Below are 16,439 nucleotides of genomic sequence, written 5' to 3' on the forward strand. Positions count from 1 at the left end.
ACTAGTGATTGTTTATTCATCAATTATATACCCTTTGTCATATTTCATAAGCATATATATATATATATATATATATATTTGAACTTCCACCATATACGTGCAAACATTTTTGCATGGCGTGGAGACATGTACGTATTCAACGTTCTTGGCTTGGTTACTCAACGTGCTTACAACTTCTAATATATATAAATAAATACATATACATATATATATATATATATATATATATATATATATATTCTTCAAAATAGTACAAAAACCATACTCACTAATCTCTCTATGGACAAACCTTCCCACACTCTCTCCGGCCGCAACCACCTCACGGTGGTGTCACCGTCACCACGGCTCGTCCGAAGTCGAAGCGGCAGTGGCTCCGCCGCGGCAGCCATAACCACTCCGGAGAGGAGTTCACAAAGGTTCAGCTCTAGTGAAAGATTCAGCATCACTAGTATCCAACGTTCAAAGTCAACATCAAGAACAAGAACAACCAACAACAATGAAGGGAACAATCCTACATTAACAACATCCATTTCGAACAAGCAAACAAGTACTAGAGTTCATCAAGAGAAGAAGAACAGAGATGAAAGCTTTGGCAAGTTCTTGCAACGAGGTGTTAGCCCCGATAATAATAGTAACGTTGGAGTTTCAAAGAGGGCTTCATCATCACCTTCTGCATGGGCACTTTCGCCGGGAAGATGGTCATTGGGATCTCCCACATGGCCTCAACAACCGGCGAAATCGTCAGTGAGAAGTAAAAGTAATGTTGGTGGTAGTGTTAACAAAGTGTTGAAGTACTTCAAGCAGAAGAAGGTGTCACCAATGCAAGAGGAAGAGTACCATCAATTTAGGGTTTTGCATAATAGACTTGTGCAATGGATGTTTGTCAATGCTAGAGCTCAAGTTGCCATGGCTAATGTCAAGAGTATGGCCCTGGTATGTTCTTTCTGTCTTTTATTCATTTTTTTTGTTTGGCTCTAAATGGAACATAGTTGTTGTATTTCCCAATTTTCAAGCAAAAAATTTATAATATATATGAACAAATTTGTTAATCTAAGTTATAGTTTGATGGAAAAGAAAATGGTGATATGCCATAACAACTGTGTTTGGTTTATTTGTGATGATATAACTATGTTTTTTTTTTTAAGAAAGTACCTTAATTTTCTCCTTTTTACTTAAATGAGATTGATTTTTAAAACAATTACAGAGAATTGCGTGTGGTTTGAGAGGTCAGACATTTGTTTTAAACATTTGTAACATTTGTTTAGACAGATTTGTATTTGTTTAGAAAAGTTGTTTGGTATTTTTTTTTAAATGATTGGAACTTTATTTTGTTTTTTTTTCTATTTAATTTATTGTTTGTCGATCAGTCATGTTAATTGACACAATAAAATTGTGAAGAAGTCATTAAAATGGTACCATTTTTTATAATCATATAAAGATGGAAAGATTTTTAACAATTATATTAAGATAGTACAATTTTTAACCTATGAAGGTGAAGATTTTAAACTGGTTACACTTGACCTAAATGAAGTTGTGTCAAGTTGAAACAACTTGCGGTATTTTTACAAAAACAAACTCATTTGTGATATAAAGAGCAAAAATTGTCCACATTTCCTGAAAATTCCTATAACCATTCTGTTGTTGATTTCAGATACAATTGTTTGCAGTATGGGTTAGAATTGTAAAGCTGAGAAAGATAAGAATAGCAAAAAGTGTTGAAGTGAGAAAGGTGAAAGATGTGATGAAGCTTTATAAAATTCTGAATGGACAACTCTATCTTCTCAGTGAATGGGGAGAATTAGAGAGAAGAAACCAAGAATCTGTTGCCAGATTGTCAAGGAAATTATCAGCATTCTCCACCATAATCCCTTTAACCTACCTTAAGGTATATATATATATATATATATATATATATATATATATATATATATATATATATATATATATATATATATATATATATATATTACATCTTCTTTATCTTATAACTATATATAATTTATTATATTTAGCCATTAATTATATTCAATAAAAGTTATTATATATGGATGTTTAATTATGTTTTTATTTTCTAAAATTTTTGAACAATATTTTGATTGTGTTGATAGGTAGACACGAAATCCATCTCTGAAGCACTGAATTCAGCCATTACAGTAATGGAGAATATGGAACCATTAATCACAAAATACCACACAAAGGTATAAATTTTATTTTCTTTCAATTTTTTTTATTCAAAAAAATTAAATAAACCAGATACTGATTTATATATTCTCGTGTATATATATATATATATATATATATATATATATATATATATATCAAAATAGATTCACAAAAATAGAGGTTGTAGTCTCTCATTACAAAAATATCATTAATAAAAATTAGTTTTAGATATCATTAATAAAAATTAGTTTTAGATACCAAAATAACTGGTTAGTATTTGAATAAATTAGAGATTATTTTATAAAAAAAATTAGTATTTAAAGTAGTTTTTATTATTAATAAAAATTTATAAAATAATTTCAATCATTAGTTAACAAAATTTTAATCTAAATTAATTTCTATTAGTCTTTTAGAAACTAAGAATCTGAAATATTAATAGTTAAAACTTTAATAGCTAATTTAGATATCAATTTGAAAACTATTTTATAAATTTTTATTAATAATAAAAATTACTTTAAATACAATTAATTTTTAGTCTCTAAAATAAATATTTAATTTCGTTAATATAATAACTAATTATTTTTAATTTATAATTTTTTTATTATTTAATGACTTTTTTTGATTTATCTGTATAAGTACTTAATTATTTCAAATATTTTTTAAATAAATAAATAAATAAATATGGACCAACTCTTAAATTATTTATTTCAAATATTAGTTCACAAAAATTTAGGTTGAACTGTAACTTTTATTTTTTAATTCTTAATCCACAGTTTTAATTTTTATATTTTGAAAAATCTACAATTTTATTTAAATTTATTTTATATATGTTTTATTTCTTTTATGTTTTCGTGGAATGGATCATTAGTTTGACATATTCAGATACAATAATTATTTGACATATTTTATTTTTAGTACAATAAAAAAATAATTTTATTTGAAAAGGTTTATTTGGATATTTAAATAAAAAAACAAAGATTCCATAATACACAAACAAAAAAGCTTTATAATTAATTGTAGAATTTGTGTTATTTATTTCAGCAGGTTGAAAGGATTCTTTATCAAATTACAGAACTAAGCACAACCCTAAAACAAGAAGAAGAATACTTACAACAACTTCTCACTCTTCTTCCACTTATCTCTACTTCATTGGTAACCCTTCACCCTCTAATTACTCTTTTTTATTTTCATTACAAATATAATTAAAATCATGTTTAATATATATAAAAATTTAGTTACTTTTTTTCTCAGTTTCCATGCCTAATATTTTGTGTTAAATAAAATAAATAATAATTTTGATTGATTTCACATTGAACAGGAGAATGAGAAAAGCATTGGAGTGCATCTTATTCAAACAATGGAGTCCAATACTACAAATTACCTCTGTACCACTGCTTAATACAAGTCCAATATTTTCTTTTCCTTGTACTTTTTATTTTATTTTTCATTTTATGTATTTACCTTTTAATTACAAAAATTAATCTTACAATTTTTTTTATGAAATCCAATGCTATACCTAGAATTCATGTTGATAAACCCTAATGATAAAAACTCATAAGTTTTTAATTTCTAGTAACTTTGTTTAATCTTTGTTTAATGATAAACCACTAGATCACAGTCAATGTTTCTAAAATAGAAAATTAAACGAAATTACAAATAGTTACAACTAAGTGACTGAAATTGTAGAAAAAATAGACAATTTTTTTAAAATAGCCATTGAATTTGTGAATAGCATCATCATCTTTGAAGAAACTTGATATGGCCAAGAACAGAAGAAGCCAAGAATAATTTGATTTAAATATATGTGTGAACTCAATGGAGAGGAGAGTGATGTCTATGAATGTAACACAGTGAACTCAACTCAAAGGTGCAAGAAAATTATTCTCTAGCAAGCAAAATTTGAAACTACATGTCATTATCTTGGATATTAACAAGGGTAACAGCAATACCCTATACAGGCTGCAGTTCCAAACCAGTGTGCTCATGGCTATGCCTGTTGTGAGAAGAGGTTTCAGGATTTTCCTTGTTATCACTAGACTTCATCTCTTGAATGGGAGGTGCATTAACAATGGTTCCCTCTGAGAAACCATTGTCAAAGAGCCTTCCCTTCATCTCCCTGTGCTCTTGACACAAGGCACACCAGTGCATGCAGCAGTGTACACAACATGGATCACAGGGTGAGTTCTGCAGTCATCAACAGAACCAGTGAGAAAATCTTAAAAGAAAAACCATGTTTGTGTTCTGGGGAAAACATAAAACCAAAATGAGACAAAATTATTCAAATGTTAATTGTGTGTTCGGTTTATAACTTATTTTGGAGAGAAAAAAATGCATTTCCTTTGCCAACTTCACAAGAGATTTTGAGGAAAAAATGATCATTTGCCTGGAATATTCTTTCCCAGACATAAACTACATGTTACTAGGTAACACAAATATAACAAATGCATTGCATATACAGAGTTTTATCATTCCATAATATTAAAGAAAACATGGTTTTTCAAACTGTGGTTGGTTGAAAATTGCTGACATTTGACACTAAAATTGTGTCCATAAGGTTTTTTCATTGTTAGATTACACATCAACAAGCATATCTTTGTTTCTCTTTCGGTTAATGCTGTTCAAAATATGAATGTAAAAAGGTCTTATTATGGCATTATAGATTTTGTTCACTTGGGCAAGACTTGGGAATTGAACAAAACTACCACAGAAAGGAAATTATTTTCAACATCTAATGAATTCTACATTACAAATCTGCCATAAGAAGAAGCAATATTTTTTCTCTGTAGATGAACATTTGATACATACTATTGCATTGGAAAAGACATTCAATTCAACTCATACATACCTCCAAGTGATACTTCTTCTGCAAGGTTTGCCGAACCTGACCAGTGTAAATGCCACACATCCACCATGTAAAAAACAAGCCCTCAAAAATGAGAAATGATGTCCCTGGATCAATGTAACCGTTGAAGATCGCAGTTGCTGTTGCCAGAGCAATGCCACCCTCGATAAAAATAGCATGACAAATGCATGGTCCAGTCCAAGGAGTTTCATCATGCAAGCTTTCTACATTGCGCCCAAATAACACACAAGGACAAAACAGTCCTGTCAAACCTGCAATGAACGTTAAATGGCATAACAACACACTTTTCTGCTTACTCATTGCAACTATGAATACTTCTAATACAGCCATTTAAGTAATTCCTTCATATTCTAGTGCTCAGCATGTTACTCTCAACTTAACATATTCTTCTTAAATATGAAGAAACTTTGGTAGTAAGGATTAATGGTGAAAGGAATCATATCACACTAGGTTAGTTTTAGTTTCACCAGAGACAATTTGACTAGTTTGATATAGATAATAGATAACACCCTGACTCTAACAAAATTTGACAGCTTGATCATGCATTAACTTACAATTTTCCCTATCTTCAGCACATCCAAAGATCCCAGTCATCCAAGCTTCATCAGAAGGAGGTGTATAGCTTTCAGGTAATGGCTGCCCACATTCCATGCACTTGTGAACAGCCAGCTGCAAAAGATTTAAAACCATTAGCATATAGCTATTCAGTAACTTGTATTAAGACTCACCAAACAATGTACAAGCAAAATCTTTTCAAATTTTCCTTTTTTTCTCTTGTAATATTACAACAGATTTGACAAGGTTTCACATTGGCTTCCAATGTCCAAACACAGCCCTTTCTCCTTAGGATAAGATGCAAAAGGAATATTTACCCTTGTTTGGAATTCTAAAAATTCAGGATTTCAACCAGACTAAAATACAAGTGATGCAAATCTCATTTTATAAACCGAATTTTAAGGTGAGATTTACACCGACTTATATTTAGTCATATTTCTAATCGATTTGTGATCTCCAATAATGATATACGCCCAATTTTGGATTTTACTTAGAACCTTGCTTTAATTTTCAAATGGGTAAAAGTTCCAAATCACTGATTCAAAACACACAAACACAGATTCAGGACAAACAATATACCAATGTACTTCGGAATTCACATTCCCACCTTGTTAGGGACATTTGATGAAACAACACACACGACATAGCAACGTTAGGTGTGAAGAGAATGTAAACTGATTATATTACATTTTCAATCAATCATCTACAACCCAATCTCCCCACCCAAATTCACATTCCACGTCTCCATCTCCACAAATGCAAACGCAAACAACACTAGACCAGTTTGCTGCTTTTTCATTCACACGACTAGAATTCATGAAAAGGCAAAACCACACTTAAATTGCACCTAAAAACCCTTCAACAAGGTTTCCTCATCATGAATATCAAAATTGGGAGATTTTATAAAACAGTTTGCTACTGCAAATTTTCAGCCAAAAAACATCAAGGCTTCTGTGATCACAATTGCGACTACACCAGCCCACATTAACAAGGTTTTCTCCTGAAAATCTCTATTAGTAGATTTAAACAAGGATTTGCTACCACAATTCGGTCAAAACACACACAAAGGTTTTTAGAGTGTTCACAACCACAATTGCAACTACATCAACCCACATTGTCAACAATTTCCCAAAATATTGAGGATCATGCCAAAATCAAGACAGCCACTGCAATTTAAAACCATGACATTGCCAATTCCACAATCAGACAACAACCCAGAATCCAAAAAACAAAAATTTCTCAATGAAATTGAAGAAAAAAATGAATCCAAACCTGAGGGACCTCAATTGGCTGATTCAGTTCACCAGGGGTGATATCTTCCAAAGGACCATGATCCTTTGTGAGCTTCACGTAACGCGATTCTGGCCTTTCCCCCATCTAATCTCAAAAACCAAACAAAGCAAACACAATGATAAATCAGAGGAAAATGGCTGTGTTTGAATGTTATGATAAATAGAGAAAAATCAGAAACATAAGTTCACAGTTTAAGAGATCTAAGGAAACTGGGATAACAAAGGAACACCAATGTTGGATACTCCCAACCAACAAAATTATTCAAGAGTTACCTATAAATCGTTTTATATATTTTAATTATTTATTAAAAATGGAACACTTTATCGTGTAAAAGAAGTTCAAAATTCAAAATAATATAATTTTATTACCATTTTTCATCATAAATCAGTACCCACGTGAGCAAGAACTAAAAAATATAATTCTAAAATATATATTAAAAAATTAATGATAAAGAGCCATGAAATGTAAAATGTGTTCAATTTTTTTTTATCATAATAAGTATTTAGATCGGAGTATATTCGAGTGAATTTTTGAAAACAATATATATTAAAGTTGGTGAGTAGTGTCATGATTCACTACTTAAAAAATCATTATATAAAAATCTATTCAATAAACTAAAAATAATTAGTTGATATATTGACTAAAAATAATTAGTTAGTATATTGACTAACAATAATTAGTTTCTATATTGACTAAATTATATATTATTTTAGAGAGTAAAAATACTTTTTATATCTAAAATTGATTTCTAAAATTATTTTGTATTTAATTATTTAGTTAATATAGTAACTAATTATTTTTTGTGTCGAAAATTGATCTTTTATTTAATGATTTGTAGTGGTTGTAAGAAAATTTTGTATTGTTTTAAAAGGTGTAAAATTTAAGGTTACAAATTTACCTTTCTCTCTAAACATATTTGAGTAAAGAAATATGAAATATTTATAACATTACAAATTTATCTTTCAATTTAAAAATATTGACAAATCAATTAGATTTATTTATTTGTAAATTATAATTATTTTTAGTTTAAATATTATTTCTGGTTGTAAGAATTAATTTCAGAAAAAAATATGAATTTTGTCAAACTGTCTAAACATATTTAGGATTGTCAGAAAATTTATTTAAAATCATATTTAAATAAAAATTTAAGATACATAAAATATTTAAAACTTTAAATAAATACAAATCCTAATATTTTTGAAAGACTCGTAAAAATAATAAATATTGTAATTGTAATGAAATTTCAAATATATTTCTTTACTCTTCTATAATTATTCATATTTGTGGAAATAGTTGGTACTTTGTTTTAAATTCTATACAAACTTCTCCTAAGTATTTGACATCAAATAAAAAAGTTATATTTTTTAATATTGAATTCTTGATAATATTATATTTTTTAATTTTTTTATAAGAAATATTTAAAATAATATAAAAATTAATACAAATATATATCCGATAAAAATTCAACATGAATTTTATTAAAAAAATGGAAATAATTATGAGAACTATATATATAATTCCTGAATTATATTTTTTGCCTTTAACTTTTTGTGCAATATACAGAAAATTCAAAGTTGACCTTCATCATTATTAATTGCAAATAGAAAAGTATATTTTACAATAAATGCAAAAGGAAATATTCAACATCTAACTACCAAATGTATCTTTTTTATTTTGCGAATCTCATTTTTACCCTCAAAGTAACCTAATTATAACATTACTGCCACATGGAGTAGCCTAGTCTGAATTTATTTTCTCACATGTCATAGGAAAATTTATTAACAAAAAGGTTAAATATCTTTTTTCTTTCTTTTATTTTCAAGTGAAATTATTTTTTATTTCTACTTAATTTTAGACTTTTTGACCCCTTATAATAAAAAAACTATTGAAATATTAACAATATTTTTAGATGCTAAATGAATTTTCTGTATGAATTAAGATGTTAAAATATTTTATCTTGAAGTGGATGTGATAAAAGTGAATGTCATAATATTATAATATAGTTCACGTTAAAAAATCGTTTATGTAAAAAAATACTGTTAAGAACATATTTTAATAATTTTCTTATTTTAAGTACTTAGGAAGTCTAAATTTTGAACTAAGAGACAAAAACCAATTTCATATCATAGTATATGAACGAAAAACATATTTTATCCTTAACAAAATTATTAACAAATTTTCAATTCCATCTCTAAAACATATTTTGTTTAATTAGTCCTTATATTATAAAACATTACATGTTTACTTCTTCTTTTGATAATCCTACATCAGTTAGGAGTCGAGACCAAAAACAATTCATAAACTTTTTTTTTCTGTTCAATAGTTCTACATTTCTTAGAAGTGGAGACAATAACATTTTATATACTCTTTTCTTTCTTAACCTACCAATTTTTTTTTTAAAGAGAAAATTTGTCAATTTAATATTTATATAAGATATTTTAGTAAACATTTATGTCATAATTGCCCCTACTTCATAACTATATCTAGCTTTACCATATTTTAGATACAAATATCTTGAGACAACTCATACATCAGTTTTATAGCAAGTTATTATCTTATCCTATCACATTAAACTAAAATAATAGTTGAAATATGTTTTGGATTTTTTATTTATACGAATTTATTTATTAATTTAAAAAAAATTGTTTTTAGTTCCTGTGGTTACTCTTCCTTACAAAAATAAATAATCAAAACATAAAACACTTTAAAATTACATAAAAATAATTATATTTAAATTTAAAATATAATAAAAAGTTAAAAAGAAACTTGGTGTAAATGTAATATATATATATATATATATATATATATATATATATAAATAATTTTGTTAAGGGTAAATATTTGTTTCTTCTTCAAACAAACAGAACCTAAGAGGCTAAGAGTAGAAGAAAATACATCAATAAACTTCATACAAATTTATTTAAAGAGATGAAATTAAAATTAATATTAGCTACATATATAAACTTACATGTTCAATCTTATGAAAATAAAAATTGAAAAAAATAGGAAAAAAGAAAAAAAAATTCTGCAAATTAAACAATGAAGATAGGACGGTGGAAAAGGTCAAGAGAATAGGACAAAGTCAACAAGTCAATTATAAGAAGAAAATTTGCAAAAGCAGTGTTGGAGTGTCATTCGGTGTGGGACTTTAGTGGTAGAACTCCTTTTATAATGCTCACTCCATTCTTTGGAATTTTCAATTCCTTCACTCATCTTAACCTTCAACTCTTGCATTGATAACACCAATTCCTTCAACATGTCTACACCAGCAGAGTACTCTTTCTCTCTCTCTCTCTCTCTCTCTCTCTCAATTTTTCTGTCTCTTATCTCAGAACCATGAAGAATTAAAAATTGCAACTGATAATATAATCTACGCATGGAATTTCCTTTTACTTCACATGACATATACATGGTCAATTCAACTTCTATGCTTTTTTATTCTGCTATGTATTATTCAGATGCTCAAAATTTCATCTTAGTCATGCTTAATTTTTTATCTGTGATGAATTCATAAGTATTTTTGTGAGAGAATGATGAATAGTAATTGATCAAGATTTCCCTCTGCTGTTTCAGATACTATCGATCTCTGCCACCTGTGAGCAAGTTCTATGGAGTGGCCTGTTTGATGACCACTTCTGCATACTATCTGGAATTCTATGATGCATGGAACATAGCACTTGATTATGGACTAGTGTTTAAACGTCTTCAGGTTTTGTAATCCAAAAACTGTTCTGAATCTGATTTCTCATCTGCAGCAATAGGGTATCTGAATTTAATCTGATTATAGTATGCATGCTTTTTTATACTTTTGTTGCATGTAAACATGTTTGTTAACTTTTATAGTAATTACTTCAAAAGTCACACCTAAAATGGTTTCTCAAAGCAAAAATCTTTGAAGTGATGTTGTATAAAAATTAAACTCTATGTTTTTCTGCATGAACCTGATATAATAATTTCAGAGTTATTTTGGATATACTTCCCATTTTCAAACTTAAACTTAAACTGTATTAGGCAAAATGAGTGGTTGTAAACTTGATTCTATAAAGTAAGTTAGGCTTAAAATCACTTATTATTGACTTTAACTTGTCACTTATTATCGGATCCGATCATTCAGAAGCGAACCTAACCTTATAAACCGGTTTTATAAGGTTGAATTAATCTTAAAGTACACTTTTTAATACTAGTTAAAGAACTTTAAACTTTTTCACCAAATTTCTTTGACATATTTGCTTATGTATTTATAGGTTTGGAGGCTTATAACAAATTTCTTCTTTCTTGGCTCGTTTTCATTTCCATTTGCTATGCGTCTGATAATGATGTAAGCTACTTATGCAACTTCTTACACCTCATTCTGCTTTTCACAGCCAATGTAATTAAGGTAGTTTCAATGACACAGTTTTTGTTATTGTTTTGAATGATGAACTACTATGCAGAGCAAAGTATGGTGTTTCATTGGAAAGAGGACCCTTTGACAAGAGAACTGCAGATTATGTTTGGATGTTCGTATTTGGTGCACTCTCTCTTCTGGTATGTGTTGCTGTTTGTTTATGTTACTTTTCATCTCCTGATTTTCATTTCTACAAATGAAACATGTTTCATGATTGTACTACTGTTGATCACAAACAAGATTTGGATATGTTTTTCATCCTAAAAACATTAAAGGGTAACAAATTTGTGGTCTTCTTAGGTGATTTCAGCAGTGCCATACTTTCGGTATCCATTCATGGGAGTTTCGTTAGTCTTCATGATCGTCTATGTTTGGAGCCGCGAGTTTCCAAATGCACGAATCAACATTTATGGTGTCGTATCGTTGAAGGTATAATCAAATTTGTATCGGTCGGAACCGGACAATCCGTTAATCTTAATATCGAATGTCTGTGAAATACGTCAAGATAAAAGAATAACTAATACACACTAAATTGTATGAAAAATTATATAATACATTTTTAATCATGATTATGTATGCTAATTACTTAATTCTTCACATAGTTTAGTGTATATTAATAATCCTTATCTTAACGTATTTCACATATGTCGTCGGTTGTTGATATTGGTATTCAGGGATTGAAATTTATTGATAATATTTGTTGTTTCAGGTTTAGTTAATGCCAATTTTTCCATACGTATGTTGTTACAAAACACCAACGCGTTTTACAAGAAAATTATTAAATAGAAATAAGTTTTATACAAAAAATAATTAGTTATTATAATAATTAAATTAGAAATTATTATAAAAATTAAAAAAATTATTAATTTCTAAATTAATTTTTATTATTAATAAATAGTTTCTAAATTGGTATATAATTAACTACCAAGATTTTAACTACCAGATATCAATTTAGAAACTATTTATCAATAATAAATAATAGAAATTAATTATAACAACTAATTATTTTTGTCTCTAAAATTGGTTTATATTTAATGATTTTCTTGTAGTGAAGAACCAAGAAATTGCTTTATTTAAGCATGTTTCTTTTTGTTAAGTTTTAGAAAAAAATGAAGTTAATTTTGTAGTAAGTTAAATTTATTTTATTAAAAAATTAATTTTTATATTTACTTACTACTTTTTATTTGTGAATAAATTAATTGTAACATATAAAAATGATACTTTTTTTTCTCTCTGTAATAATGTTTACAGAACAGAGTATTTTTCTTTCTTTAGCAACTTAGCTTATTTAGTTATGAGTATTTTGTGTTAGAATTATTATAGTTTAACCATGGATATATCTGTGCAGGGATTTTACCTTCCATGGGCTTTGTTAGCTCTGGATTTAATATTTGGAAATCCTTTAAAGCCAGACATTGTAGGTATGCTTGCAGGACACATATATTACTTCTTAACAGTTCTTCATCCTCTTGCTGGAGGACGCTTCAAATTCAAAACCCCTCTCTGGGTGTATCCTTTTCTTTATCACCTTATCGTTATATCAAATTGCTCTTATTTTAAGACTATCGAGATATTGTCTGTTTTGAAAGTCGATGCTTTATTACGGTTTTCTTCTTAAAAGGTGAGTTGGAGAGTTGAAGGAGAGATATTGTATGCTTTATTACGGTTTTCTTCTAAAAAGGTGAGTTGGAGATTTGAAGGAGAGATATTGTCCGTTTTGGAAGTCGATGCTTTATTACGATTTTCTTCTTAAAAGGTGAGTTGGAGAGTTGAAAAAGAAAGGAGTATATAAACTGTCTTTAGTCTCGACTTTTAAGCGATATAAGACTATATTAACATATCAGAACAAACCCTTCTATCGAAGTTTAAGGAAAGGATTTCCTTGGTTGATAGAATGATAAAACTCTAAAACTATAATATTATTTTAACAAACTATTAAGTTGTAACAGGATAAATACATGATTAAACACAATTGAATATTGAAGTAAACTTAAAAGAAAACTTTTCACATAATTTAGCATTGCAAAATCTGAAGTTTGATGCAGTGTTGTGATCCTTGATGATGTATCAGTCAGAAAATAGTAGCATACTGGGGAGAAGGTACACAGATAAATAGTCCTGTGCAGTCTGATCCTTCTGCTGGAATTGTGTTCAAAGGAAGAAGTCATCGTCTTGGTGGGACTGAAAGAACACCAGCAGCAGCAGCAGCAGAAGAGAATGCTTCTTCTTCCTCACCTCAGCAACACAGTAACACCAATGGAGTTGCTTTTAGAGGAAAGAGTCATCGTTTGAATGCATGACTCTGGTATATCACTCTCTTTTTCTGTAACTTTTATTTAACTATTTGCTACACCACTATATAAGATATATAAGAGAATTGTTAAATATAAATTAATTTTAAAAAATAGTTAGTTACTATTTAACTAAAATAGAGATATTTTTCAAAAAATAAATTATTGGTATCTAAAGAAATTTCTATTATTAATAAGAATTTGTAAAATAGTTTCTAAATTAGTATATGACTATTAGTTACCAATGTTTTTTACCAATTTACTGTTTTATATTATAAATTAGTCTCTATTAGTCTTTTATAGATTAATTTAGAAACTAAAATGTTAGTAGCTAAACGCTTGATAACTAATTTAGATACCAGTTTAGAAATCATTTTATAAATTTTTATTAATAATACAAATCACTTTAGATACCAATAATTTTTTAATTTTTAAAATAGTATATAATTTAGTTGATATAGTGACTGAGTATTTTTAGAATCTAAATTTGATTGTTGTTTAGTGATTTTCTTGTAATGTGTGTTATGTATTATTTCTTAAATTTTGTAAACAACATTGTACAATATTTTTGTATGTTAGTGATTATGATCATATGCAATTTCTCTCTTATTTTTTTTGTCAACAATTTCACATTAATGACCTTTTGTTGCACATAATTGGATATATAGGATTGGGTTGAAGATTTAAATGGGCTTTCCAATTATAATTTGGGTTGCACCCTATATTTTTCTTCCTGCACCCCAAAATTATCCTTGATAATTTTGGATGATTCCAAAATAAGGTTCTCTAAGAAAATGTGTTTCCAGGGGTTTAGGAAATTCAGAAGGAAAAAACTATTTCGAAATATTCTTTCTGAAACACAATTTTTTTAATTTTCAAAATGATAAATCTGAAATTCATAAAATATGTTACAGAAAATATGTTCCGAAAATATTCCAAAAAGAGTAATCTATAAATATTTTTAAAATAGGTAAAATGGTTTTTTTGGAGAAAGAGGGGGTGCAGGAAGCCATTGGAAACACCCTTATAATTTTAACATTCGGCATTCAGAATTAGAAGACTGTTTCTTCCTGCACCTCCATATCTTCTTTTGTCACCTCCATACACATCATGAAAATATATTTTTATCTTTTTTTTCAACCTCATAAACTAGTTTCCGAATTATGTAATCCAGAACACATTTAAAAAAAGACTTCCAGATTACATAATCCCGAAGTTAAATAAGACTTCCAGATTATGTAATCCAAAAAGTAATTATGCATCTCAAAAAAGGCTTCCGGATTACATAATCTGAAAACTAATTATAAATTTAAAAAATGACTTATGGATTATGTAATCTGGAATATTATAGAGGAACATTTTTGAAAATTCAAAAATTTATGGAGGTAAAAGAAGAAAGTATGGAGGTGTAGGAACAAAAAGTCGAATTTTGGAATCATTATTCTAAGCTCAAATTCCATTAATATTTTTTTCCCTTTTTAGTTTAAACTTTCACTGTGTAGTTATTTACTTTACTTTTGAAAGTTTCTTTCTTTTTTTAACTTAGTTTTTATATTTGTTTATTTTTTCTAATTTTATGTTATTTTTTATAATGAGATATACTGTCTAATGAATTTTATAAAAAATATAATAAAATAAGTTATTTTCCTCCTGGTTTCTATGCCCATGTAATTATTTTTTCTCTCTAATATTTGTTTAAGTTTAATCTCATTGTTTTTTAGTAACAACACTAATTATTTCTAATTGTTAATTACTATCTCCTACTATAATATTAATCACCATCATTATATATCTATCATTGATATTAAACCCGTTTATTTTTTATTATTTAAAAATATGTTAATAAATTAAGAAAAGTTCTGATTTTTAATGTGTTTATCGAGTTTATTTATTTATTTATAAAAATAAGTAGTTTTATTTTTTATTTTTTAAAGAATAAAATCCTATATGGTTTTTAAATAAGTGATTTTTTTTCAGAAAAAATACTTATATTTAAAAAAAAATTATTTTAAGTTTAAATTTATTGCTAATTATCTTATTATTCTATATTCTATTTTTCTTTATTATTGTCATAATCATCAAGTACTTATTGTATCACCATCTACCATCATTTGCATTTATTATAATTAAATAAAGAAAAAAAAGAAGAAAATAATTTTCAACAGGAGATATTCTTCACAAAATCCCTTGGAATTGAAATATTTATGTGCCTCAAATATAAATTAATGTAGAAAGAATATAATATTATTTTTCATTATAATTTTCAGATTAATCATTATTTCGATTTCATCATTGCTTCACGCAATCTTATTCTTTCGTTGTAAGTTGCATGAAACATGCATAATTGCAATTAATACCTTTTTTTTTTCTTTTTCTTGAACAAGCATATTAGAATACTTATATTTTATTTAAATAAGATATTCTTTAACTGAAAATTAAAATATTATAATATTGAGATTCTGGACTCATTCAATGCTAAACTATGAGATTCAGACACATCTTTCAAATTGTATGTCTATGTTGGACATACGTATTAGATACCGACACTCGTAGAACACGTATCGATGAAATGTATAGTTCAAAAAATATTTGTTAGATTTTTGACAATTTTATCACAGTTCTAATATCATTTTAAAAAGGAGAAATACATTAATTTTCTAAAAAATCAAACTTATTATATAAATTTTTATTATGATTATAAAAATAAGTAACAAATCATTTTGAATCCGTCATGAAAAACATCTCTCTGCTAAAAAAATAAATATAATTGTGCACATAATTTTTTATTGTCAATTTATATAATTCATTTTTATATAATATATAAATTTGTGTTCTTTTATCCATATCGTATCAATATTCGTGTCAATGTATGTGCTACATAGATAGA

General features: G+C 27.3%; 3 protein-coding genes across 3 annotated transcripts; 2 read left to right on the top strand and 1 right to left on the bottom strand.

The window, feature by feature from the left end:
• Nucleotides 1–276: 276 nt before the first annotated feature.
• On the top strand, nucleotides 277–3,683 carry LOC137834642 (QWRF motif-containing protein 7). Its single transcript, XM_068642731.1, has 5 exons — nucleotides 277–933; nucleotides 1,652–1,885; nucleotides 2,109–2,198; nucleotides 3,205–3,315; nucleotides 3,482–3,683. The coding sequence occupies exons 1-5, from the start codon at nucleotides 280–282 to the stop codon at nucleotides 3,560–3,562; spliced, it is 1,170 nt and encodes a 389-aa protein (XP_068498832.1). The 5' UTR covers nucleotides 277–279; the 3' UTR covers nucleotides 3,563–3,683.
• A 255-nt stretch (nucleotides 3,684–3,938) lies between these two features.
• LOC137834643 (cell number regulator 6-like) lies at nucleotides 3,939–7,133 on the bottom strand. The gene is made up of 5 exons (XM_068642732.1): nucleotides 7,063–7,133; nucleotides 6,854–6,958; nucleotides 5,581–5,695; nucleotides 5,009–5,277; nucleotides 3,939–4,347 (listed from the first exon to the last, which is right to left on the bottom strand). Exons 2-5 carry the CDS (start codon nucleotides 6,956–6,958, stop codon nucleotides 4,114–4,116), a joined length of 723 nt encoding a protein of 240 aa, XP_068498833.1. The 5' UTR covers nucleotides 7,063–7,133; the 3' UTR covers nucleotides 3,939–4,113.
• A 2,863-nt stretch (nucleotides 7,134–9,996) lies between these two features.
• On the top strand, nucleotides 9,997–14,174 carry LOC137834644 (derlin-1.1-like). The gene is made up of 7 exons (XM_068642733.1): nucleotides 9,997–10,147; nucleotides 10,448–10,583; nucleotides 11,119–11,192; nucleotides 11,308–11,401; nucleotides 11,562–11,690; nucleotides 12,610–12,770; nucleotides 13,333–14,174. The coding sequence occupies exons 1-7, from the start codon at nucleotides 10,131–10,133 to the stop codon at nucleotides 13,559–13,561; spliced, it is 840 nt and encodes a 279-aa protein (XP_068498834.1). The 5' UTR covers nucleotides 9,997–10,130; the 3' UTR covers nucleotides 13,562–14,174.
• Nucleotides 14,175–16,439: the final 2,265 nt, after the last annotated feature.

Source organism: Phaseolus vulgaris, chromosome 5 (assembly GCF_000499845.2).
Source record: "Phaseolus vulgaris cultivar G19833 chromosome 5, P. vulgaris v2.0, whole genome shotgun sequence".
NCBI classification, from domain to species: Eukaryota; Viridiplantae; Streptophyta; class Magnoliopsida; order Fabales; family Fabaceae; genus Phaseolus; species Phaseolus vulgaris.